Here is a 26,311-nt window from a genome sequence, read left to right on the forward strand (position 1 = left end):
GCCCCCGCCCTTCTGCAGGGCCGGGGGCCGGGCGCGAGAGCAGGCCGGGGAGGCCGCTCGGGGCGGCTCCGACTCCTGGTGGGGGGAGAGACGCGGGAGGCGGCGTCCCTCGTCCCCCGGCAGAAGCGGGTCCGCGACACGAGCTGCTCGCGGCGCTCCGGGATCCCTGGGACGGGACCGGCTCCGGCTCTCGGGCAGGCCGGACACGGGAGCGCTGCTGAAGCCGGGGGCAGCTCTGTCGGCCCCGCCTCTTCCGAGCCGGGCTGGCTGCAGCACGAGACGCGGCCGCCGGGGGAGCGGGCCCCGCAGAGGCCCCGGCCGGGACCGGGCGGCCCTTCGGCCCGGGCGCCTGGTGAGGGTGGGGCCGGCGGCGGGGCTCTGAGCGCGGGCGAGCCGGGGCTGGGCAGCGGGAGGGGCGGGGCCGCGGCAGCCCGTATGCAGATGTGTGTGCGAGCAGAGCCTTGTGGGAGCGGGAGCTGGCTGCGGAGCCGGGCCCGAATTCGGCAGGCGGGGCTCGGCGGGGGGAAGGCTGGGCCCGGGGACACGCGGGGCAGGTAGCGGCAGTGGGGGCCGGCGTGGGCGGGGCCGGCGGGCGTGTCGCGGCGGGCCCCACCGTGGGTTGAGAGTGCGGGGCGAGCGAGGGCGGGCGGCGGCCGGGGCGACGTTATTCATACTTACCTGGCAGGGGAGACACCATGATCACGAAGGTGGTTTTCCCAGGGCGAGGCTCATCCATTGCACTGCGGGTGTGCTGACCCCTGCGATTTCCCCAAATGCGGGAAACTCGACTGCATAATTTGTGGTAGTGGGGGACTGCGTTCGCGCTCTCCCCTGGCAATCGGTCAAAAGTAGAAAAGCTTTTAGCTATGATACTTTAAGCTTTTTGCATTGTTGTTTCGGTTTTGTCTTGTTTTTTTTTAACTTATTCCTTTTGATAGTTGTTCTGGAAAAGGTTAGATCTGTGCTCTGCTTTTGAGTAAGGATAATTACTTATCTACTTTGGTCTTTTTTTGCTTTTTGGAGCATAGCTCAGTGATTTTGTCTTTCAAATGGTGGGTCAGGCTGCTGGTTTCTTTGTTGCTTTTCTGTTTTTTCCTGGGCTTTTACATCTGGTCTTCTCTCTACTTTGTCTTTGTGGGGCTAGGACCAGTGCCTTCTTTTGTCCTAAGGGGAGCTGCTTGTTGGCTCTGCCGTTTGCTCTGCTTGCAGCTTTTTGCCTGTTGCTTGGGCTCTTCCTCCTCTGACAGGAGGATGGCCTGTCAAAAACGCCTGTCCCCTGGTCCCCTCCTCCAACCTGCAGGCTCTCCCCCTGCCCTGGGGTGCTTTGGCTTTTGCTCTCTGTTCTTTCTCTTGGTGGCAATCCTCTCTGTGCTAAGGAGACTAGGCTTCTTCCAATCTGCCCTGGAGGAAAATTCCTTCCCGACCCCAAATCTGGCGATCAGCTAAACCGTGAGCATATGGGCAAGATTCAACAGCCAGATACTACAGAAAATTCTTTAATGGATAGCTCAGATCCCTCCCCATCTAATATCCCATCACAGGCCATTGGGCCTATTTACCATGAATATTTAATTACCAGTACCATGTTATCCCATCATACCATCTCCTCCATAAACTTACTGAGTTTAATCTTAAAGCCAGATAGGTCTTTTTCCCCCCCAGCTTCCCTTGGAAGGCTATTTCAAAACTTCACTCCTCTGATGGTTAGAAACCTTTGTCTAATTTCTAGTCTAAATTTCCTGGTGGCCAGTTTATATCCATTTGTTCTTGTGTCCGCATTGGTACTGAGCTTAAATAATTCCTCTCCCTCTCTGGTATTTATCCCTCTGATATATTTATAGAGAGCAATCATATCTCCCCTCAACCTTCTTTTAGTTACGCTAAACAAGCCAAGCTCCTTGAGTCTCCTTTCATAAGACAAGTTTTCCATTCCTCGGATCATCCTAATAGGCCTTCTCTGTACCTGTTCCAGTTTGAATTCATCCTTCTTAAACATGGGAGACCAGAACGGCACACAGTATTCCAGGTGAGGTCTCACCAGTGCCTTGTATAACGGTACTCAAACCTCCTTATCCCTACTGGAAATACTCTCCTGATGCATCCCAAGACCGCATTAGCTTTTTTCATGGCCATATCACATTGGCGGCTCATAGTCATCCTATGATCAACCAATACTCCAAGGTCCTTTTCCTCCTCCGTTACTTCTAATTGATGCGTCCCTAGCTTATAACTAAATTTCTTGTTATTAATCCCTAAATGCATGACCTTACACTTCTCACTATTAAATTTCATCCTATTACTATTACTCCAGTTTACAAGGTCATCCAGATCCTCCTGTAGGATATCCCTGTCCTTCTCTAAATTGGCAATACTTCCCAGCTTTGTATCATCCGCAAACTTTATTAGCACACTCCCGCTTTTTCTGCCGAGGTCAGTAATAAAAAGATTAAATAAGATTGGTCCCAAAACTGATCCTTGAGGAACTCCACTGGTAACCTCCCTCCAGCCTGACAGTTCACCTTTCAGTAGGACCCGTTGTAGTCTCCCCTTTAACCAGTTCCTTATCCACCTTTCAGTGTTCCCATTGATCCCCATCTTATCCAATTTAACTAATAATTCCCCATGTGGCACGGTATCAAATGCCTTACTGAAATCTAGGTAAATTAGATCCACTGCGTTTCCTTTGTCTAAAACATCTGTTACTTTCTCAAAGAAGGAGATCAGGTTGGTCTGGCACGATCTACCTTTTGTAAAACCATGTTGTATTTGTCCCATTTACCATTGACTTCAGTGTCCTTAACTACCTTCCCCTTCAAAATTTTTTCCAAGACCTTGCATGCTACAGATGTCAAACTAACAGGCCTATAATTACCCGGATCACTTTTTTTCCCTTTCTTAAAAATAGGAACTATGTTAGCAATTCTCCAACCGTACGGTACAACCCCTGAGTTTACAGATTCATCAAAAATTCTTGCTAATGGGCTTGCAATTTCATGTGCCAATTCCTTTAACAATCTTGGATGAATATCATCTGGGCCCCCCGATTTAGTCCCATTAAGCTGTTTGAGTTTCACTTCTACCTCAAATATGATAATGTCTACCTCCATATCCTCATTCCCATTTGTCATGCTACCATTATCCCTAAGATCCTCTTTAGTCTTATTAAAGACTGAGGCAAAGTATTTGTTTAGATATTGGGCCATGCCTAGATTATCTTTGACCTCCACTCCATCCTCAGTGTTTGAGCTCTGGGGGAATGGAATAAAAATCCCTGTCAAGAAGAAACTGTTGTCCCTATGCTGCTTGGACTTCAGGGAGAGGGCACGCCTGCTAAGCGTCAGCAAGGGATCCCGGCTGTCTGGCTAGGGTTAGCCCTCAGGGACACACAGGGCTTGTGTGTTACAGCAGCTTCTACTGCTTTTTGAAACTTCAGACTGTAACTCCTTTGTGTGTATGTTTCCCTGCTTTAACCTGGTAAATAAGTGTCTTCTTTCTTTTCCTAGTTAGTAAAGATTTAGCTAGTTTAGTATGGGATTGGCCACGAACGTTGTCTTCACTGTGAGATCTGAGGTGCAATTGACCTGGCTGAGTGACCGGTCCGAGTGACCAGAATATTGTTATGGTTTTTGGTGCAAAGGACCATCTGTCACAAAGGCAGGCTCACCTAGTGCCTGAGGAGTTCACACTTGATACTTGGTTGGTGACATCGAAATGTTGAAGACACAACCGTGAGGAGCCCCGCTGTCTGCCAGCCCCGGGCACCCAGGCTCCTGTTCTCTGGGGCTCTGGCTGCACTGGAAAGGTAAGTTTCTAGCTTCCCTCGTTCAGAAACCGGAAGGGAAATAAAGAGGACCCACGTTACCTTTCTTTTTTTTTTAAAAGCATCCTCATGATTTTTAAGCCAATCTCGTGATTTTGGGCCATCTGACTCATGATTTTCCAATGGTGAGGGTGACAACACTGAGAAGTTAAGGATTCTTTATTTAGTGATTTAGTATATCACTCGCCGCTCCTGGACGTGAGGTTCTTTGTCTTGCCAGAGGATTGTTTAAGAAGCTGGGATCCTTCTTCGTAGGACGGGGTAGCATAATTTTGGCAATTAATTGATCTTTGACTGTTAGCGGTAGATACACCCGACGGCCTGTGATGGGATGTTAGATGGGGTGGGATCTGACTTACTGCAGAGAATTCTTTCCTGGGTGTCTGGCTGGTGAGTCTTGCCCACATGCTCAGGGTTTAGCTGATGGCCATATTTGGGGTCAGGAAGGAATTTTCCTCCAGGGCAGATTGGCAGTGTTATGCAGAAAAAACTACACAGGATCCTTTCAGGCTGCCCTTACCCTGCCCTTCCGCCCTAGTGCTGAGCCTCTGCAATGCCCCAAACCCTTCATCCCCAACCCCAGCCAGAGCCCTCATCCTCTGCACCCTAATTCTCTGCCCCAGCCCTGAGCCCCCTCCCACAACCCAAACCTCTCATCCTCAGCCCCACAGCCCTCACCCCTGCACCCCCTCCTATCCCCAAACTCCCTCCCAGAGCCTGCAGCCCCTCACCCCCTCCTACACCCCCCCCCCAGTCCACAGCCTGCACCCAAATTCCGTCCCAGAGCCTGCACCCTGCACCCTAATCCCCAGCCCAGGTTCTTCACCCCAGACCTCCTCCCCCCACCCAAACTCCCTCCCAGAGCCTTAGTTGGGATGGGCGGTATGGAGTTTGTGGGGGCGGGTTCTGAGCACCACCAACATTTCTCCAAAACACTCCCAAGAAACTGTAACAATATTTTGTCATAAAGAAACCAAAGCGCTCGAGATTTCAGATTTTTCAATTACTTCAAAAAAACCTGCTTTCAAGAAGCATTGTCACAGTTAAACTTTTTCTGCTTTTCTAACTAGAAGATTCTCTCCAAAAGGAGATGCACCGTTCCTGGAGGCACTGCAATACCAGGTCAATACATGGGGTGGACAGAGCACGCTCCTATTCCATCCCCCTGTTTCAAAAATCAATTTAATATACAGTCCCCAAATAAAGGACTGGGCAGATATTAAATTAAGAACAGATATAACTTAGATAATATTTTTACCTCACAGTCCAAGAGACACAGACAAGGTTTTCATCTTGAGGCCAAAAGACCAAAAACGTCAAGACACTTGATCACGGCCTTTGATCGGCCAAGAGACTGCCGACACTTGGCCATCGCTCCAAGGAGCCAAGAAGCAATGCTGATACTCTGCGACGCACGCACACCCCTGCCCACACCGATTTCTACCTCACCCTGACGAGCTCCCAGACACGCAACCAACACCATAACTAGGTCACTCTAAGTGAGGATCACTTCCTCGAAATGACTCCAGTGGAAGAATTCAAAGGAAGAATTCACAGATTACAACCCCCCAAATTTACCAAAGCGTTAGTCTAAATGGCAACGGCAACGCACAATTCTGTTCAAAGACAGACAAGTCTTGCAGCCGCATTCCTCTCGCTGGTTTCCCTGTACACCCCTAAGTTGCATAAACCCACCCATGGACCCTGTGACTAGCAATCTCTCCCTGTTAACTCGTACAGTAAAACAGGGCAAAGAAAGCCTATACAAGTTGTCACGGAGTCCCCGGGCGATGCTCTGGAACTGCTCCCCATGAAGCCAGGCTGGACTCTGGGGTCGTCTCCTTTCTATGAGCAGCCTGTCCGCAGGACACAAAGCTCACACAACTTCCACCTTCCTGGTTCTGACCTCGGAGCATTCAGCATCTTCTGCCCCTCTGTGCGCTTCCCACAGCGAGTCTGCTCAGGCGGGGTCCTGGGGAAGCCAGAGGGTCCTGCACCCCTACTTCGCAGTCAGATGTGACTCTCAGCCAGCCAGTAAAACAGGTTTATTAGACGACAGGATCATGGTCTAACACAGAGTTTGTAGGTGCAAAGAACTGGACCCCTCAGCTGGGTCCATTTTGGGGGGCAGTGAGCCAGACAACCACGTCTGCACTTCACTCCATGTCCCAGCCAGCCCCAAACTGAAAACTCCCTCCAGCCCCTCTCCCCTGGGCTTTGTTCCTTTCCCGGGCCAGGAGGTCACCTGATTCCTTTGTTCTCCAACACTTTAGCTCTCACCTTGCAGGAGGGAAGGGCCCAGGCCATCAGTGGCCAGGAAACAGGGTGTCGGCCATCCTCTGTGTCCAGACCCCTGCACGCTATTCAGAGGAAACATTAAGGACAGTCCCCCTTCGTCACACAAGCGCTATACTGTACCTCAGCCCCATTACAAAAGGGATAGAGAATAAGACTGAGAATATCATATTGCCCTTATATAAATCTATCGTACGCCCACATCTTGAATACTGCATACAGATGTGATCCCCTCATCTCACAAAAGATATACTGGCATTAGAAAAGGTGCAGAAAGGGCAACTAAAATGATTAGGGGGTTGGAACAAGTCCCATATGAGGAGAGATTAAAGAGGCTAGGACTTTTCAGCTTGGAAAAGAGGAGACTAAGGGGGGATATGATAGAGGTCAATAAAATCATGAGTGGTGTGGAGAAAATGAATAAGGAAAAGTTATTTACTTGTTCCCCTAATATAAGAACTAGGGACCACCAAATGAAATTAATGGGCAGCAGGTTTAAAGGAAGTTCTTCACACAGTCAACCTGTGGAACTCCTTGCCTGAGGAGATTGTGAAAGCTAGGACTATAACAGGGTTTAAAAGAGAACTGGATAAATTCATGGAGGCTAAGTCCATTAATGGCTATTAGTCAGGATGGGTAAGGAACGGTGTCCCTAGCCTCTGTTTGTCAGAGGGTGGAGATGGATGGCAGGAGAGAGATCACTGGTCATTACCAATGCTCTTTTCTGCTCCTTCCCAGAGAACTATCTCAAACATACAGTCAATCGCATCCAATCAATTCCTTGGCATTGCAGATCCTCGGGCATTGGTGCCCCTCAGTCCCTCTGAGGTGATCAGATGGTTCCTTCTGGCCTTAAACGCTATGCACAGCCTTTCTCCTCTTCTGTTCCTATGAAGTACCCCTCGTCTGGGCAAAACATTTACAGAGACTGTTTCCTAAGTTAAAACAGTGGTGTTTTCCCAGCGGGAAAAGGATGGAAAATTTCTCCGGTGGGGAGATGGGGGAAAGAAGGCTCCAAACCATGCACTCACTTGTGGAAGGAATACTAAGGAGAGTGGTTTATGAACCTACACAGAATAGCCTAAGAAAGCAGCTCTTTAACTGACCGACAAACAATGACAAAGGAAAATCTGCAAGAGCAGCCTTTCAACTCAGAGGCCTAATAATAAGATGTTACTAATAACTAACCAAAGAGTTACAAATTACTCAAAACCATACTCTTAGTACAAACCAAATGTTAACACAGACAACGACGCGTTTCTTCGCTGCTCTTCGACCATGATATTCTCCCCGTAGGGAGGTCCACCGTTCCTGTGGGTTCAGTACTGCAATAACAGGGTGATGTGTGCAGTGGATGGAGCAAGCTGCTATTCCATCTCCCTATTCCAAAAGTCAGTTTCATATATAGTTCTCAGATAGAGGACCTATCAGTTATTAAAGCGATAAGAAGAGATTTAAAATTTTTATTCAAGCTGCATTTAAAATGATTTAAAATACAGGTGAACAAAAACCCACAGACTCTAGTAAGGTACGAAGGCACCGGAGCCAGGTTTATTGTCAAACAAAGCACAGTAATAGTTCCCTATAGACTCTAAAGTGATCGCTCTCCTTACAATGTGTATGATAACCAAGGTGGGCCATTTCCAGCACAAATCCAGGGTTTAACAAGAACGTCTGAGGAAGGGGGGGTGGGTTAGGAAAACAAGGGGAAATAGGCTTGAATTGAGACTGGGAGTGGCTAAGTCATTATGCAAGGTAACCTAAGTTAATTGTATCCAATTTGCAAATGAATTCCAATTCAGCAGTCTCTCGCTGGAGTCTGGATTTGAAGGTTTTCTGTTGTAATATCGCAACTTTAATGCCTGTAATCGCGTGACCAGAGAGATTGAAGTGTTCTCCGACTGGTTTATGAATGTTATAATTCTTGACATCTGATTTGTGTCCATTTATTCTTTTACGTAGAGACTGTCCAGTTTGACCAATGTACATGGCAGAGGGGCATTGCTGGCACATGATGGCATATATCACATTGGTAGATGTGCAGGTGAATGAGCCTCTGATAGTGTGGCTGATGTTATTCGGCTCTGTGATGGTGTCCCCTGAATAGATATGTGGGCACAGTTGGCAACGGGCTTTGTTGCAAGGATAGGTTCCTGGGTTAGTGGTTCTGTTGTGTGGTATGTGGTTGCTGGTGAGTATTCGCTTCAGGTTGGGGGGCTGTCTGTAGGCAAGGACTGGCCTGTCTCCCAGATAGGCCAATATAAATATCCTTTTTGTGCCATTAAATATTAACACAGAAAACATGGGGATGAGTTATTCTAATTCCTTTGTTTGGGAATAAAATCATGCATGAGAAAAATTAAACTTGAAAATAGTGCATATCTGAAATTTATTTTCTACATTATGCAAACCTTGTCTTAGGAAATCACTCATACCAAAAACATATGAAACCAAACAGCTAGGTGAATGCAGATCACCCACTAGGCCCCTGCTGGAAAAACATCTCACTGACACATCGAGCTCTAAAGATGTTGTAAACACTATTTTTTAAAGCACTGGTTTTCTTTTTACAATAGGAGCTTTAGCCATCAAGAGACGTTCAAGTAGCAAAGTCCAACCATAATTCTGCTTTTTACACAACAATAGGGAACAGCCTCACCGAAATGAAGCCTCAAAAAATTGGGTAGAAACTCATAAATGTTCCTCTCCACGGAAATCTTTAGTAAAAGGCAAAAGATTTATAAGAGCTGAAGAGAAACCAGAGTATCCAAGATACTCTGCAGAGGTGCTGCCGGGGCAACCACAAATATAGAAAACAGTGTGGGGAAAATACCAGTAGTTGCAAGCGACTTCTCTGGGTTACATCCTTTAGAACAACCATACTCACTACTACGAGTGCTCTCTTTGTTATCATGAAATATTAACATACAAAATCTGCAGATCAACGTAGAGAGTGTGCATAAAAAGAACCACGACTGGGGACTGGTTAATGTCCTGAATCCTTAATCTGAAAATGAAGGGACGTAGGAAAGAATAGACAACACTTGATGAAAAACGTCAGAAAAACGTTTAATAAAAGAACACCTTACAAACATTGTCTGGGCAAGCAAGCAGGAGCTAAAAAAATATCGTACAGCGTATCTAACAGCAGTGTTAGCAAAGAAAAAAACCTCTTAACTTCCCAGCAGTGCTCCTGTAAGCTTAAAAGTGTTAGCACATTCACCAACTGCAATGAGAAAAGACATAGAACTTGCCAGAGCAGCAGTTCCAACAGCTACTTGCCAACAAACCCCACGTCTGTTTTGCGCAAGGACCCCCCAGAACTATCACGCTGTGTCTAACAACAATCTTAACAAACCAACAGGCCTCCCCAGTTCCTCAACGTGCGGCCGGGAACTTACAACTGCGAAACAATCACACATTGCAACCCTCCACCCCTTAACAAAGCGTTACTCTAAACAATAACCGCTCTGCAACACTTGGTCTGTTTTTCACAAGAAGAGGCAGCTTCACCGAAATGAAGCCTCAAAAAATTGGGTAGAAACTCATAAATGTTCCTCTCCACGGAAATCTTTAGTAAAAGGCGAAAGATTTATACGATCTGAAGAGAAACCAGAGTATGACAAACACCGGCAGAGGCGCTGCCGGGGAAACCGCCTTCTCTCTTCACCTCACGGTGACTACGCTCACAGCCCGCTACACCGCTCGCCTTTACAGGAAAGTGAATTGAGCCCGCTTCAATCCCGAGCTTGATCGTCGGAACCAAGCACGCTGCGAGCAGAACCATCCCCTTCACCAGGGACTGGCTTCACTGAGCGCAATGCACTGTGGGTATGCAAATCAGACTCGCCGGCCGCCTCGCCGCTCAAACGAGGCTTTTCTCGGGGCTGCCCCTGCCGGCCGGAGGTGGCGCTGCCGGGGGCCGGGGCCGGAGGCGGGCGGGGGCGGCCGGTCTCCCCAGGCACTCCCGCTGGCGCGCAGGCGCACGGAGGACCCCGGAGCCGGGCGGGGAAGCCCGAGGGCACGTGGCGCCCTGCTGGGTTCGGAGGCTCGAACCCGGAGCCAGGGCAGGCGCCTCGCGAGGCCGCAGGAGCCGGGCTCGCCCCGGAGCGTCTCTCGCCAGCCGGGGTGGGCCCGGCCGGGGGCCCGCCGCTTGCTCCGTCTCTGCTGCCGAGTCGCTGCCGGGGCCCGGGGGCTCGCTGAGCTGCAGCCCCCCGAGACCCGGGAGCAGCTTCCCCCCGCGCCGCCCGCCTGCGCGCTCCGCCTCCCTGGGCGGGCCGGGGAGGGACCGAGGGGCCTTCCCGGGTCTGGCGCGGAGGCCGCCCCCGCCCTTCTGCAGGGCCGGGGGCCGGGCGCGAGAGCAGGCCGGGGAGGCCGCTCGGGGCGGCTCCGACTCCTGGTGGGGGGAGAGACGCGGGAGGCGGCGTCCCTCGTCCCCCGGCAGAAGCGGGTCCGCGACACGAGCTGCTCGCGGCGCTCCGGGATCCCTGGGACGGGACCGGCTCCGGCTCTCGGGCAGGCCGGACACGGGAGCGCTGCTGAAGCCGGGGGCAGCTCTGTCGGCCCCGCCTCTTCCGAGCCGGGCTGGCTGCAGCACGAGACGCGGCCGCCGGGGGAGCGGGCCCCGCAGAGGCCCCGGCCGGGACCGGGCGGCCCTTCGGCCCGGGCGCCTGGTGGGGGTGGGGCCGGCGGCGGGGCTCTGAGCGCGGGCGAGCCGGGGCTGGGCAGCGGGAGGGGCGGGGCCGCGGCAGCCCGTATGCAGATGTGTGTGCGAGCAGAGCCTTATGGGAGCGGGAGCTGGCTGCGGAGCCGGGCCCGAATTCGGCATTCGGGGCTCGGCGGGGAGAAGGCTGGGCCCGGGGACACGCGGGGCAGGTCGCGGCAGCGGGGGCCGGCGTGGGCGGGGCCGGCGGGCGTGTCGCGGCGGGCCCCACCGTGGGTTGAGAGTGCGGGGCGAGCGAGGGCGGGCGGCGGCCGGGGCTGCGTTATTCATACTTACCTGGCAGGGGAGACACCATGATCACGAAGGTGGTTTCCCCAGGGCGAGGCTCATCCATTGCACTGCGGGTGTGCTGACCCCTGCGATTTCCCCAAATGCGGGAAACTCGACTGCATAATTTGTGGTAGTGGGGGACTGCGTTCGCGCTCTCCCCTGGCAATCGGTCAAAAGAAGAAAAGCTTTCTGCTATGATACTTTGAGGTTTTTGTATTGGTGTTTCGGTTTAGTTTTGTCTTTTTTTAACTTATTCCTTTTGATAGTTGTTCTGGAAAAGGTTAGATCTGTGCTCTGCTTTTGAGTAAGGATAATTACTTATCTACTTTGGTTTCTTTTTTGCTTTTTGGAGCATAGCTCAGTGATTTTGTCTTTCAAATGGTGGGTCAGGCTGCTGGTTTCTTTGTTGCTTTTCTGTTTTTTCCTGGGCTTTTACATCTGGTCTTCTCTCTACTTTGTCTTTGTGGGGCTAGGACCAGTGCCTTCTTTTGTCCTAAGGGGAGCTGCTTGTTGGCTCTGCCGTTTGCTCTGCTTGTAGCTTTTTGCCTGTTGCTTGGGCTCTTCCTCCTCTGACAGGAGGATGGCCTGTCAAAAACGCCTGTCTCCTGGTCCCCTCCTCCAACTTGCAGGCTCTCCCCCTGCCCTGGGGTGCTTTGGCTTTTGCTCTCTGTTTTTTCTCTTGGTGGCAACCCTGTCTGTGCTACAGAGACTCGGCTGGCAGAACCCTATGGTGGAGGTGGTCTTTCCGTCGCTTTAGGCCCACCGCCTCCCCAAATGCCCTTAGCTATGGTGGGGGTTAGGTCGGTGCGTCCGTGTCGCCCAGGAGTGCGTTTCCCTTTTACACACCCCTGACAGATGGAGCTATTTTGGCTTATTTGACTTAACTGGTTCAGCACGCACCAACCCTCAGGCCTGGTCTGCACGGGGAAAGGGTGAACACAGGTTTTGTAAAGGGAACTCCTACCTCACCAGTCTAGGATTTTGGGGAGTCTGACTCATGATTTTCCAGTGGTGACAGTGGCAACACTGAGAAGTTAAGGATTATTATTTAGCTTTTACATTACAGTAGGTTTGGGGAGGGGGGAAATCAGGATTGGGACCCCTGTGTGCCGGATGCAGCACGACACCTGGTGCCTTGTCTTGAGGTTACAAACCAAGACACATGGAACATAGGCTGGGTGGGGAGAAGTCTATGTAACTCATGCAGTTGTTGATATACATGTGACCTCAAATATTACCCCCACCCCACCCCCGAAAAAAACAACCCAACAATAAGACCAACCAACCAACCACCTCCCCAACAGACCCACAGTCTGGAAAGCATTTGTCCCTCATACTGGTGAAAAGACTCACAGGAGAAAGAAGGATCCGAGCTTCTTAAATAATCCTCTGGCAAGCCAAAGAACCTCATGTCTATAGACTCACAAAACACTCCCAAAAATTGTAACAATATTTTGTCATAAAGAAACCAAAGCGCTAAAGACTTAAGACTTTTCAACTACTTCAAAAAATCTACTTTAAAGAAGCATCATCGCAGTTAAACTCTTTCTGCTTTTCTAACCAGAACATTGTCCCCAAAAGGAGATGCACCGTTCCTGGAGGCACTGCAGTACCAAGTCAATGCATGGGGTGGACAGAGCAAGCTCCTATTCCATCCCCCTGTTTCAAAAATCAATTTAATATACAGTCCTCAAATAAAGGACATAGCAGATATTAAACTGATAAGAACAGATTTTAAAATTTTATTAAAGTTACATAAAGGGGTTGCACCTTAATACGTCAAATTACGTCTGCCAGGGAGCACAAATTCGTAGTATGCCCTGTAGAGTCTGTAGGGAACTATCACTGTGCTTCGTTTGACAATAAACCCGGCTCGGGTGCCTTCGTACCTTACTAGAGTCTGTGGTTTTTGGGAGTTCCCTCGGGGTCTGCTGTGTTAGCTATCTGCCCAGAGCTGGGGCAGCACACAAAGGGAACACACACGCAGCCGACTGTTATCATCACCGAACACGAGCAGAGCACCACACTGGTAGCGTCTGACAACAAAAGTGTCAGTGGCTAAATGGACTCAGGTACATCACCCATGGAATGTATTAAGAGTCCAAGTCAATAGCGGTGTAGACAATAAGTACATAGTTGGGGTGTGTCCTTCGGTTCGTCAGGGAAGGGAGGAGGTGGGTTATTTCCCTGGTTGGCGTTCTCGGTTACTCGACCTGGTACTGGCGGTGTCCCGTGATGTGTTCTGTGTAGATGTCTCTGGACCACCTGATGGTGTCGGACACCATGAGCTGTCTCATGAGCCGGGCATAGCATCGACTGACTCCGCACGCTCTCAGTACCGGCTCATTGTGGGGGTCCCATGCGCTCAGGGCTCCCACGACCAGGGCATGGATCTGGACCTTGTAGCCCTGGGCTCTCAGGGTTTTGGCCAGCGGGGTGTACTTCAAGACCTTCCACGCTCGGGCCTCATGGAAGGCTGGTGACCTGTTTTCAAATGGCACTGTGATGTCTACCATGAGGACCTTTTTCTTTTCTGTGTTGGTCGCAATGATGTCGGGTTGCAGTTGGCTGTCTGTCCCGGGGATGGCAGAGTCGATGGTGATTTTCCCCAGGGATGGCGGGCTGGCTTTCACCAGCCGGTTCTGGATGGCATTGTGGCGGTGGCACCAGACTCCGGAGTGGTGCTTGCATCCACACAGGACGTGAGGCAGGGTCTCTTTGGCGTAGCCGCACTTCCTGCAGCGCTTGTCCCGGTTGCCATGGCAGATGGCTCCATTGAGGGGAATGCAGTTGAGTTGGGCCCGGTGGATGAACCACCAGTCAGCGAGCCTAGTGAACCTGCCCCCAGAGAGGAAGTGGTTGCTGGCGTCCCACTTGCTGGACACCTGAAACACCTTGTCCTTGTCCGGCTTCCGCTTGAGGTTCTCGGCGTAGTGGCAGCGGATGGCGTCTTTCAGGGTCCTTTCCAGCAGGGTTCTGGCGGTCGGGGTGGTGATAGTGTGCTCCAGGGTCTTTATGCACCGCACCAGTATTCCCAGCTCCTGGTGCTCCTCGCACCACTTCCACCGGCAGCTGATCCTCTTTCTTAGACGTCTTGAGGCATTGCAGGTGCGGGACCAGAGAGAGGACAGGTCTCCCCCCTGTCTCCCGAACTCAGCTTCCAGGAAGCCACTGAGGTAAGTGTCGATATCCTGCTCAGAGGCGGCCCTGCTGGTGCATTTCCTGACCACGTCCCATATGGCTTCCTCCACGATGCTCCTCACTGTCGGGTCCGGGCATGTTAGGAGGCGGAAAGTGTGAGTGATCACCGCCACATCGCACAGGTCACCCATCCGAGGCACGTTGGCGCCACCCTGCCTGTGGGAGATGTAGAAGATGTCGGTGCTGGCCCTCTGGGGAAGGTTGAGCCATTTCCTCACCAGCTGCCTGATGGTGCTGTCGGCCTTGTTCAGGTGCGCCTTGGCTACGGACGATCCCCTGAGGACAAAGGAGATGCGGGGGATCAGGAAGGTATTGAGGGCATTGATCTTTTGCCAGGGGGCAAGCAGGGAGGAGTCGGTTTGGGCTGCATCCCGCGGGATCTCCTCAATGGTGTCTTCGGGGGTCTGTCGGACACGAACTCCTGTGGGTGTGCCCAGATGGTGGTATACCTCTCCCTCTTCGAGGGAGGTCATGGGCTCGCCCTGGATCAGGAACCGTGACGCCCAGACCAGAGCCCTGGCACCACCTTCGACTTGGAGGGAGGCGCACTTTTGGGGTTGAAGCAGAGGCCCATCCACTCGGTGGCTCGGTTGGCAACGTCGAGCATCCCCTGGAGGCTTTCCGAGCTGTCAGCGACCAGGGCCAGATCGTCCGCGTAGGCCAAGATGCTGATTCTCTTGCCATGCAGGTTGAAGCTGGCCAAGCCGCTGGAGACTGCTCGGATGAGCAGTTCCATGGGCAGGTTAAAGATGATGGAGCTGAGGGGGCAGCCCTGTTTCATGCCGCAGCGGATGGGGATGGCGTCCGTCTCTCCGTCCGTGGCGCAGATGGTGGTGGTACAGTCCTTGTAGAGGTCCCGGAGGATCTGGATGAAGGTTTCTGGCATCCCGAACTCTCCCAGGGTGGCGAAGATGTGATGGTGGGGTATGGACCTGAAGGCGTTGATCAGGTCGAGCCATGCTACGGTGCACTGCCTCCTGGCCTCCTGGATGGCTGTCTGAAGAAGAAAGTTGTGCTCGTAACATCCCTCACAGGACATAAAGCCCTTCTGCGCTGAGCTGATGGGGCACCCGCACATTGACCAGTCCGTGATCCTTGCTGCGAGGCAGCTGGCATACAGCTTGTAGATGGTGGAGCAGAGGGATATGGGCCTCCAGTTGCTGGGGTCATCTCGTTCGCCTTTTTTGTGGATGAGCACCGTCATGGATTTTTTCCAGGAGCGGGGGGCACGGTGGAACAGCTTGCATTTGTTGAAGATGGCAGCAAGCACCAAGCAGCTGGGGTCTCACTTCTTCAGCAGGTGGTAGCGGATACCATCTTTTCCAGAGATGGTGTTTTTGGTCCTCGTCAGCCTCGCCAGCACCACCCGCGGGGAAAAATCTTGCTCCAGGTCCTCTGTGAGGTTGATCAAGGGTAGCGGTAGAAGGCACTCTGGGCGTCGCACATCGGTCTGGACCTCGCGATCAAACACGTCCTTGAAATAGGAGTAGAGCCTCTCGGTCTGGATGGCACAGTAGGAGGAGGTCCCGTCGAGGATCTCCCTCATGGCTTTCGAGCAGTTTGTCCTGTATAGTTTCTGAATATGGGATGCAGCCGCCGGATTATAGCGGCTGCTGGCATCCCCTCTCCTGCCTTCTCTGGCGGTGTTGTTACGGCTCAGCGCAGGGAATCTGCGAGTGGTCCGTGTGCCCTCCTGGGATTCCCTCCTTCTGGTTGTGATTTCTAAAGGCAGTTCTGTGGTCAGTCTGTCCATCAGGGTGTGGAAGTTCTCGAAGTTGTCAGCCTTTGCCAGCTCCTCCATCCAGACGGATTGCAATGGTGTGGCGACCCTGGCTCGCGGCCGTCGCTCCTCCTGCTGCATTGTCTCCACAGGTTCAGGTGCTGTGGGGACGGTCTGTGGCCTTGTTGTCTCTCGGACTGGGGAACGGTGTTCAGGTGGATCTTGAGGCCGGGGTCCTGGCGTGGTGGTGGGGGCAGCTCTCCGTGTCTCCAAGGCAGTGCTGGATCTTCCAGGAGGGAGTGGGGTTCTGGAAGCACCGGTGTTGGACTTTGGGGGGATGCAGTCGTGTCTGGAAGCGCTGGGGATGATCCTGGTTCTCCTACAGGCAGTATCCGGCTGGGAGGTCCTCAGTGGGGCATGGGAGGCAGAGGAGGGGCAGAGGAGGAGGCCTGTAGGGTTTGGGTCCTGGAGGTAGATGCAGTCATCTTCCCCTGCCTCACCCTCTGTGGGGCAGATCTCTGCTGTGCCTCGCACAGGTGGTTCCTCTCGGTCTGGCAGAGAAGCTTGAGGAGGTGAAGTCGCTCCTGGGAGGGGGGCGTGGACTCGCTGGCCATGATGTCTCTTTGTCTGGAAGGACAGCATGCGGCATTGAGATCTTGGGCTGTGGAGTGCGTTCGCTTTGGAGTGGCGTTCCTCTGGGCAGCAGGGTGATCAGTAGTTTCAGGGTCCTGGGTTGAGGAGGTGGTTCCTTCGGGAGCATCCCTCTGTGGAGCAGAGGGGCAGTGATCAGCATCCTGGTCGTGGGTCGTTGGGCGGGCTCTTCTGGTAGCAGCTTTCTCAGGAGCAGCAGGGCAGCGATCAGCATCCAGGTCCTGGGCAGTGGGAGAGGTTCTCTGGGCATCCTCCTCCTGAAGAGCTGGCGAGATGTTGTTGCTCCTGGATGTGAGGTCCCGAAGAGCCATCCTCATGGTGCTAGGTGCGGGAGTTTACTGGAGAAAAGAAAAAAGAAAAAGGGCAGAGGCCCTTCTCATTATTCTCCACTAGGATGTTCCAGGTGGTATGAGGAACACCCTAGCCCCTTTTTTAAGAATCTAATTGTTTTATTGCTCTGAGATCCTTTTTACCACTTGCCAAGATTTTAATAAACAAAGAATTAGAAGAGCAATGAAAATAAGGGTCCAAAATTGGATAAGGCAGAAAAAAACAGCTAGTGCTATAGGGTCAAAAGGTATATAAGTTTTATTGGTCATAAGCGAGATAGAATGTTGTGAATAAGGATTACAAGTTACACACCATGAGACTTTTGCAAGATTATACTAATCTTTCTTACATACAAAAGAAGAAGAAACTTCAATTAAAAAAGTTCTTAACTTAGATATCTGCAATCAGGAAATCATCAACCAGTTAAAATGATCAATCTGACAATCAATTATTTGAGCTCTTTTATCATTGACTCTCTCATCAATTTTTCCCCAGATACTCACGCCTAGGTAGTACACAAGCTCTGGCCAGGAACTTGTCGGAGATCCTTAGAAGAAAGTCGGGGTACTCAGCTTTTGGAAAGAGGGAGGCGAATTGATCCACCAGCCAGAGAGCAGACTCTCCGGGATATATCCTCAACATCACACTCTCCCTTGCCTGTAGCAGGTTTATATGGCTTGTTGCCGCTAGCCTGCTTGATGTGCTCTAGCCAATGAGGCCTTGAGATGCGAGCATAGTTTAGGGTAAGTTTGTTTGATTATCTTAATGTATGCATTGCTGCTTAACTTAACGTTAAGGGCCAATTGCTGCTTTGCCAGTACAATTTGGTTTCTCTTTTGCATTTTTACCGCTGTACCTTGTGTTTTTTTGCTATGCTGATTGCCATAGAACTGGTATTAGATTGCTGACGCTGATCTTTCCTTAACATATGCAAGTATTCTACAATTATAATATATATTCAGTTGATTTCCGCTAGACACTTTATGCAGCGCTACTTATTTCGAGAGGATGTGGTTTGTGGCCATCTACGTTTTGGGGTTTAATCTGCTTAAACAGTAGTAGATCTTTGTCCAGCAATACAAACTACATTTGGATCAATCAGAGAGCTATCCACTGAAAAAGTACAGGAAGAAGCAAAGACTTCAGTCCAGAAGTTGAATAATGAAGGCATTTATATTGAATCCTTAAGTGAAGAGGACAAGAAGTGTTTGTTAAGACAATTGAAAAAGTACACAGAATTGATTCTTAAAAATCTACAACGGCGACTTCTAGATTCTACTCAACCTCTACGTAGCTTTTACAGATCGCTGTTCTATAAAACACCGACAGTTGAGTGGAGTGAGGCACTACCAGCAATGGGACTGCCGTGTGCTCAGGACAGAATAGAGAATTTGAACACAGAGTGGAATATCATACGACGAATGAATGAAGATTTGACTTCAACTTCTTTTTTATCATTGCTAGTGGCTCGACCTGATCTTTGTGCTGTGTTTCCTGGGCTGCAAGAAGTAGGAATTCATCTCTTGCTACTCCCAGTCACAACAGCTACAGTTGAGTGTTCTGTTTCATCATTGAATAGAATTTTGTGTTCTGAAAGAAGATGAAGTACTGGACACATGAGAAGCCACCAAAGATGAATGCATTGCATTCAAGAAGTTCATTAACAGAGTTGTGCAAAATTATAACAAGAAACCAAGAAGGCTGTAGACATAGTGCTTCATAGAAGGCTTGAGTAGCCAACTTTAATTTGTGTGATGATTTTAAAACATGAGTTAAATCTAATAAAGTGTTTTTACTAAAGATTTCTGTGGAGAGGAACATTTATGAGTTTCTACCCAATTTTTTGATATTTTGCTTCAATGAGGCTGTTCCCTATTGTGAAAAGAGGAGATTTGTGTTTTGATTTTCCTACTTGAACTTCTCTTGATAGCTAAAGCGTATATTGTAAAAAAACCCTGCATTTTTAAAAAATATTGTTTACAATATACAGTGTTTAGAACTCGATGTGTTAGTGAGATGTTTTTCCAGTGGGGGGCTATTTTGTGATCTGTATTCATCTAGCTGTTTGGTTTTGTATGTTTTTGGTATTAGTAATTTGCTAAGACAAGGCTTGCATAATGTAGAAAATAAATGTCAGATATATTTTCAAGTTTCATTTTTTTCATGCATGATTCCCAAATGAAAGAATTAGAATAATCCCCATGCTTTCTGTGTTAATATTTAATGGTACAAAAAGGGTATTCATACTGGCCTATCTGGTTATTCTGGATGACCTTATGCAGCAGAGCTCATTAGCAATTAATTTTTTCAGCTCCATGATTTCCTGTAAGAAGGCCAGAGTGGGTCAGACCAATGATCCATCTACCCCAGTGGAGTGTACTGAACCAGGAAATTTGGAGTGATCCACCCTCATCTTCCACTCCTGGTCTCTGTGGAGTCAGAGATTTAGGGCTTGCCTCAAGCATGGGATTGCATCACTGATCAACTTCACTAATAGCTCCTGCTGGACCTAGTCTCTATGAACTCATCTCATTCTCTGTGGAAGCCAGTGATACTTTTCGCCCTCACAACATACCATGGCAGGGAGTTCGGCACGTTAATTTCGTCAGGTGGGTCCCCCGCACCTTTACTGTATTGTGGGAAAGGGTGAATAACACTTTGCTCTTCACTTTAGCCACATCATTCATGGTTTTATAGACCTCTCTCACAGTGGTTCTCAACCTTTTTATTTACCGGGGGCCCCTAAAAATAAATACACGGCCCTGCGGATCCCCAACCAGAGGTGAAGCAGGGGGAGGCACACAGGGTCACCTGCTGCCCCCCCAACATTCTGCCTCTCATTTTGCCATGCTCCCTGAAATGCTAACGTGGCGGGGCGGAGCAGTGGCGTGTCTCCTTGGCTAGCTGCTGCAGTAATACTCGTGGGGTCAGTGGCTGTGAGGCAACCCTTCCTGATGGCAGGGGAGAGCTCTCTGCTGCAGTAATACTGCCATTTTTGTTGTGCCCCTCCTCCCCCTCACAAACCAGGCAGGCAGGCTTGGTGACCCGATGAGGTGAGTCAGAGGTGGGTCAAGCCCAGGTTTCTCTTGGCAGACGGCTGGTTGAGAACTGGTGCTGTATCGTATCCCTCCTTAGTCATCTCCAGTCTAAACTGACCAGCCCTAACCTCTGTAGTCTTGTCTCATACTTCGGAAGCCTGCTATTTACCCCTTTCTATTGTAAAAACTGACTATTTATTCCTACCCTTTGTTTCCTATCTGCTAACCAGTTACTGATCCATGAGAGGGCTTGAGACGTCTGGAGTAGCTCATGATGAACACCCTTAACATGGAGCCATAGACAGCCCCCTTGGGAACCCTGAATCTATCTTGCCACCCAGATGAGCCTGCCTTTGTGACAGATGGTCCCTTGCACCAAAAACCATAACAATAGTCTGGTCACTCGGACCGGTCATTCAGCCAGGTCAATTGCACCTCAGATCTCAAACTGAAGACAACGTGCGTCGCCAATCCTATAATAAACTAGCTAAATCCTATAATAAACTAGCTAAATCTTGCTGAAGTGCCGCCTCTCTCAGTGCCCTCTGTAATGTTTCTCTCAGTTTGTCACTTCGGCCAGGACACCTGGTGGGGGTGAGGCTGGCTGCGGGGCTCTTGGCACTGAAAAGCCGGGGCTGGCCAGGGGAGTGCATCCCGGCCCCAGGCAGGCAGGAGGAGGGGCCTGACCAGAGGGGCGGAGCTGTGTGAGCACGTATGCAGATATCTGTACGAGCAGAGCACTGTGGGAGTGGGAGCAGGCTGCCGAGCAGGGCCCAAATTTGGCACCCGGGGCTGGGTGTGGAGAATGGTGGGGCCCTGCGGCCATGTCCGGGCAGCTCGCGGCAGTGGGGGCCGGTGTGGGTGGGGCCGTCAGTCAGGGCGTGGCAGGCCCCACCATGGGTTGAGAGTATGGGGCGAGCGAGGGCGGGCGGCAGTTGGGCATTGAAAGCTCATACTTACCTGGTAGTGGAGATACCATGATCATGAAGGTAGTTTTCTTAGTTTGAGGCTCATCCGTTGCACTGTAGGTGTGCTGACCCCTGTGATTTCCCCAAATGTGGAAAACTCAACTGTATAATTTGTGGTAGTGGGGGACTGCGTTCACGCTTTTCCTTAGTGTTTGGTCAAAACCAGAAAAATCTCAGTGAGTGCTGTTTGGAGCAATCTGTGTTTATACTTACCCCCCGCTGAAGCTGTGTCTTCCCTGTTACTGTGGGGTTTTCCCCATTTTTTTATGACTACAGGTTGGTCTAGGAAGTCTTGGTCTGTGCCCTAATAATGAGGCTGAAGAGAATGTTTTCTGTTATAGCAAATTCTACTCCTTGGGCAGTGTATTCTGAAGCCTGAATGAAGCAGCGTCAGCTCAGTGTAGAGCTCAGTGTAGAGTAGATATTGCCCTCTCGGTCAGTGTTACAATTTACAACCACCTCTGACTATTCCATGAACTCTGCACTCAGCAATGACTTGTCATAGCTGGTGATCATAGTTCTTGCTTCTTTTCAGCTGCTAGTAGTGAAGCTATGCCTGTTCCAAAGTGGGTGGATAGTTTTTGTGGGGGAAAGGTAACAGTTTCCCTAGCAGCAGCTCCAATCCCCAAATACCAGCTGCATTCAGAGAGGGATTTTCTTTGTCATGTCTAAGAACTGCAGACAATAAATAATTGGCACTCCCATGCTGCATTATGCACTAAGAGGTTGTTACTTTGTTTTGTAGAAAATATAAAGCCAGGTGATATTCATGGCCTGGAGAAACACCGCCTTCCTTTTGCTGTTTCACTTCACTACACCAGGTAAAATTTAATCCCCAGTAAAAAGCAGCTCAGTGACATTAATGGGCATTTTTGCCCTCAAACATTTGTGAGAAAACTGCTAATTGTCTCCCCAGGAGTTTCCTTTTGTAAAGTCCAGGTTATTAAATCCCTTGAGCTGTGATGCCAAACTCTGAAGACGTTTAAGAATCTCTAGTTATTTTATACTAGAAAATGCTGCTAAAATATGTCTAACAATACAGGTTTTTATAAATGGCCGTACTCATTACAACTACCATTTGGGCTGCTAAATACATAGACGTTTGTCTATCGCAGTGGTTCTCAAACTGTGGGTCGGGACCCCAATGTGGGTCACAACCCTGTTTTAATGGGGTCACCAGGGCTGTCATTAGACTTGCAGGGGTCCTGGGCTGAAGCCTGAGCCGCACTGCCTGGCGATGAATTTGAAGCCTGAGGGCTTCAGCCCAGGGTGGCAGGGCTCAGGTTACAGGCCCCCTGCCTGGGGCTGCAGCCCTTGAACTTCAGCTTTGGCCCCCCGCCTGGGGTGATAGGGCTTGGGCTTTGGGTGGTGGGGGCTTAGGTGTGCTCAGTCTTCAGTCCCCCCTCCTGGGGTTGAATAATAATTTTTCTTGTCAGAAGGGGGTCATAGTGCAATGAAGTTTGAGAACCCCTGGCTATCTACTTGCCCTTTAAAATATATTTAACTATAAAAGCATTTTGACAGTTTTTTGTCATAACAAAGAAACAAGGTTCTTGACTCAACAGACTTAAACATTTTCTTTCTACCAATGTGTGAGGGGAAAAAATCTGATAAAAGGCTGTAAATACAAAAAAGTACAATCCAACGCCATCCCCTCAAGTAAGATACCATAGAAGCCACTGTGAGTCTTGTTCTTACATTAAGCATTTTTGTAGCATAAAAACAGTAAATAATAGCCTGTGGAACTCTTTGCCAGAGGATGTTGTGAAGGCCAAGACTATAACAGGGTTCAAACAAGAACTAGATAAATTCATGGAGGATAGGTCCATCAATGGCTAGTAGCCAGGATGGGCAGTGATGCTGTCCTTAGCCTTTGTTTGCCAGAAGCTGGGAATGGGCGACGGGATGGATCACTTGATGATTCCCTGTTCTGTTCATTCCCTCTGTGGCACCTGGCACTGGCTGCTGTTGGAAGACAGGACACTGGGCTAGATGGCCTTTGGTCTGACCCAGTATAGCCGTTCTTATGTTCTTATAATCTGTACACCCACACGAGCAAATAGCCCCTGAGTGTGAAAAGAGCTGCTTTTTTCTGAATGTGGGGGACAGGGGATGTTGGGGTCCTTGGTTACAGGAGCTGTTCTGGTGGACATGGCAACCTCTGCAGTTCAAGTGCATCAAAGTGAAGTCAGCACAACTGCTGTTTCCCAAGAATTTCTCAATCATAAATTGCAGCGCGCAGATGTCAGATAGCTGCATTTCCGTCTGATCCCACCTTTAATCTCATTTTACCTAACCAGTTTTCAAACAGTACGTCTGACAAACAGCTTGAAGTTTAAGTGAAATTCACTTTTCTGTATGGGAAAAAACCCTAATTCTTTAGAATTTGCATAAATCCCCATCCCCAAAAAACTAACAAATTTGTTAAATTAAAAACATTTGTTCCAATGGCTTATAAAAACCAACCATTTAACTCACGGCTGTTATGAATTATTGTATAGTCATCAAATAAAAATTGTACCTACTTTTTACAATAATTTGCCTCACTGAAATGAGGCGTCCAAAAATTACATATAAACTCATAAAGGTTCAGCTCTATGGAAATCTTAAATAAAAGGCAAAAGCTTCATTCACTCTGAAAAACTCCCCCCAGTGTAAACAGAAATTAGAGTAGAAGCATTAACAGTATAGGACAGGGGTGGCCAACCTGAGCCCTGGAAAGGAGCCAGAATTTACCAGTGTACATTGCCAAAGAGCTACAGTAATACATCAGCAGCTCCCCCACCGCCCCGCCCCGAGCGCTTCCCACCCACCGGCAGCCCTGCTGGTCAGCACCTCCCCCTCCCTCCAGATCAGCTGTTTTGTGGTCTGCAGGAGGCTCTGCGGGGGTGGGGGCCAAGGAGCGAGGGCACGGGAGGCTCAGGGGAGGAGGCGGGAAGGGGTGGAGTGGGGGCAGGGCCTGTGGCAGAGCCAGGGGTGGAGCAGTGAGCACCCCTGGCCCATTGGAAAGTTGTTGCCTGTAGCTCCAGCCCCGGAGTCAGTGCCTAGACAAGGAGCCGCATATTAACTTCTGAAGAGCCGCCTATGGCTCCAGAGCCCCAGGGTGGCCACCCCTGGCCTAGCAGGAGAAGAACTAGGAGTGCAGCACCCCCTGGATTGCAGTGGTTTCCGCTATATACAGGGTTTACAATTCAATTCAATGGTTCTCATCACCCCTTACTCTAAAAATTGTTTCACCAGCACCCCTGATTACCAGGGGAGGAAGGACTTGTGCACAGAGTAAGCTGACTTTTGGGGGGAAACTAGGGGTTCTTCTAAATCATTTCATTTTAGGGCTCCATGTTTTGTGCAGCCCAATCCCGTGAAGAGTAGCTGAACAGAAATTGGCACATCTTTCAATGGACACCAAAATGCTCAAAGAAAGGCTTTTCAATGCACAATGCGTTGTGGGTTTGCAGATGAGCTGGTACTCCCAACCTGAGAAGGGAAGAGAATCTCAGCAAGGTCCCAGTCCACAAGCCTGTCTGTGCCCTGCTCCCAAACCCGCTCCAGCCCTCCCTTCTGCTGTGAGCTGTGCAGAGAAGTGCTGGGCGGGAGCTGCTTCTGGTCTCTCGGCAGCTGCCCTGGGGATGGTTGGCTCTGCTGCTTCGTGTACAGGCAGCAACATAGGCGCCTAAGGAACTTTTCCTGCAAAACTGTGGGTGCCGAGTTAAATTAGACGTCTACAAAGTTCAGCAGCAGCTGAGTAGGGGTTTTGGGAATCCCAGTGGGGCCTGATTCTGGGATTTAGGTGCCTAAGGTGATGATTTGGTGCATAAGTCCTTTTGTGAATCTAGCCCCAAGTGGTCAAGGATGCACTGTGCCCAGGGGATAGTTGTGGGTAATGAATATGTTGTAGCCAAGGAAATGACTGAAATGTGTTTGTTTGTGTGCTGATTTTATTAGGAATTGATACTACGGGTGGATGTTACATAATTTGTGGGTTGCGCTGTACCTCAATGACCTTTTTCAGCTGAGTTCTACCCCAAAAAATTGATTGAATGAACAAATAACGTAGGGAATACATAACTACTTGATTTAAAAAAACAGTAAACTAAGAACACAGTGCAAACCTGAGGCCAGTGGAACTGTGGCATGGCCAAACTGAAGGCTCAGAAACTCCTGTAGGTGATGTGTTTGAAGGGGTTCTCCTTCTCAATATTAGTAGGGTGACCAGATAGCAAGGGTGAAAAATCGGGACAGGGGGTGGGGGATAATAGGTACCTATATAAGACAAAGCCCCAAATATCAGGACTGCCCCTATAAAATCGGGACATCTGGTCACCACATCCTGGTAGGTGGATTGTTCTGGAAGGAGTTGTAAAGCTTGAATGAAATGGTTGTCCCTGTCTGGTGTGTTCCCTATAGTCTGCTGGACATTGCAAGGTTGGGGAGCAGCGCTTGACCTTTGTCACAAAAGGTGCTCCAACCGTGCTGTGTGAGTCTGCATCATGTCCCTTTCCAAGGCCATGCACTCTACTTTGATGCTTTGTGATTGCACCAGGAAACCTTCCCTCCAAACTTCTGCCTTCAAGGCCCTCTGTTGGGATGCAGTCACTAGTTCCTGGAACATTTCCTCTCTTGTCTTTTTTTTCCAGCCTCTCTGCAGGTGCTAATTTCCCTCTTTGCAGAGGCCGTGGCGTTAAAGGTGCCAAAGGAAACCAGAAAAAACACAAGGCCTTACTGTCCCCAGTTCTAGTCTCCATGCCAACAATGATACAATGTTTCTTTTCCGACCATTTTGGAAGGCCATTCCTATCTTCTCTTCCCACCCTGGGGTTCGCTTCCAGGTGGTAAGACATTTTCTAAATTACTTCCCCTTGTATAGGACTCCTGTCAAAATGCTGGGTGGGTGGCCATGGTGTACTTAGATGAGTGTTGGCTGTGGGGTGGGTGAGTGGCTGTGGAGGTTTTGGGGGGTAGAGGGGGCTGTTGGGTCGGTGAGGGGCTGCAGGGCGGAGGTTAGTAATTGCCAGTACACCCCTGCAGGCTGCCCTTATGTTGGAGGATATTACCCTTGGGCCACTTCACAAGAGACATAGCAGAGTCTTGTTCAAAAAGGGCGCTGGGCAAACCACAAAGATATGCAGCCTTGCTATTTACCAGGAGGATTCCTCCAGCTGATGCAGGGGTGAAAGGGAGACATGGGGAGTCCTAAGAGAAATCAAGTGTGTCAGAAATCAAGGCCAGCAGCAGAGCAAGTCTCTGGGCAACTTCATGTGCGCACCTGGCTTATAGTAGGCTGCCTGATTGCTA

At 50.0% G+C, this 26,311-nt stretch overlaps 1 protein-coding gene, 1 long non-coding RNA gene, 8 other non-coding genes and 1 pseudogene across 11 annotated transcripts; 5 read left to right on the top strand and 6 right to left on the bottom strand.

Annotated features, from left to right (window-relative positions):
* Positions 1 to 670: 670 nt before the first annotated feature.
* Positions 671 to 834, top strand: LOC144269672 (U1 spliceosomal RNA). The gene has a single exon (XR_013346984.1). It is a non-coding gene; the product is annotated as a U1 spliceosomal RNA (small nuclear RNA).
* An 867-nt stretch (positions 835 to 1,701) lies between these two features.
* LOC144269021 (uncharacterized) lies at positions 1,702 to 8,481 on the top strand. Of its 2 annotated transcripts, none has more exons than XR_013346875.1 (3): positions 1,702 to 3,802; positions 4,891 to 4,942; positions 5,086 to 8,481. It is a non-coding gene; the product is annotated as an uncharacterized LOC144269021 (long non-coding RNA). The 2 variants fall into 2 exon arrangements; XR_013346876.1 differs by having other exon boundaries at positions 4,894 to 4,942.
* On the bottom strand, positions 4,906 to 5,108 carry LOC144269683 (U2 spliceosomal RNA; annotated as a pseudogene).
* Positions 7,411 to 7,603, bottom strand: LOC144269686 (U2 spliceosomal RNA). Its single transcript, XR_013346993.1, has one exon. It is a non-coding gene; the product is annotated as a U2 spliceosomal RNA (small nuclear RNA).
* A 285-nt stretch (positions 8,482 to 8,766) lies between the features above and the next one.
* LOC144269694 (U5 spliceosomal RNA) lies at positions 8,767 to 8,882 on the bottom strand. Its single transcript, XR_013347001.1, has one exon. It is a non-coding gene; the product is annotated as a U5 spliceosomal RNA (small nuclear RNA).
* A 738-nt stretch (positions 8,883 to 9,620) lies between these two features.
* LOC144269692 (U5 spliceosomal RNA) lies at positions 9,621 to 9,736 on the bottom strand. The gene has a single exon (XR_013346999.1). It is a non-coding gene; the product is annotated as a U5 spliceosomal RNA (small nuclear RNA).
* A 199-nt stretch (positions 9,737 to 9,935) lies between these two features.
* LOC144269611 (uncharacterized) lies at positions 9,936 to 20,571 on the top strand. The gene is made up of 4 exons (XM_077825389.1): positions 9,936 to 10,788; positions 17,506 to 17,753; positions 19,322 to 19,619; positions 20,279 to 20,571. Exons 1-2 carry the CDS (start codon positions 9,936 to 9,938, stop codon positions 17,517 to 17,519), a joined length of 867 nt encoding a protein of 288 aa, XP_077681515.1. The 3' UTR covers positions 17,520 to 17,753; positions 19,322 to 19,619; positions 20,279 to 20,571.
* Positions 11,107 to 11,270, top strand: LOC144269673 (U1 spliceosomal RNA). Its single transcript, XR_013346985.1, has one exon. It is a non-coding gene; the product is annotated as a U1 spliceosomal RNA (small nuclear RNA).
* On the bottom strand, positions 12,688 to 12,873 carry LOC144269681 (U2 spliceosomal RNA). Its single transcript, XR_013346991.1, has one exon. It is a non-coding gene; the product is annotated as a U2 spliceosomal RNA (small nuclear RNA).
* A 429-nt stretch (positions 20,572 to 21,000) lies between the features above and the next one.
* LOC144269675 (U1 spliceosomal RNA) lies at positions 21,001 to 21,164 on the top strand. The gene has a single exon (XR_013346987.1). It is a non-coding gene; the product is annotated as a U1 spliceosomal RNA (small nuclear RNA).
* Positions 21,165 to 23,555: 2,391 nt separating this feature from the next.
* On the bottom strand, positions 23,556 to 23,672 carry LOC144269700 (U5 spliceosomal RNA). The gene has a single exon (XR_013347005.1). It is a non-coding gene; the product is annotated as a U5 spliceosomal RNA (small nuclear RNA).
* Positions 23,673 to 26,311: the final 2,639 nt, after the last annotated feature.

This window comes from Eretmochelys imbricata, chromosome 8, assembly GCF_965152235.1.
Source record: "Eretmochelys imbricata isolate rEreImb1 chromosome 8, rEreImb1.hap1, whole genome shotgun sequence".
Taxonomy (NCBI): domain Eukaryota; kingdom Metazoa; phylum Chordata; order Testudines; family Cheloniidae; genus Eretmochelys; species Eretmochelys imbricata.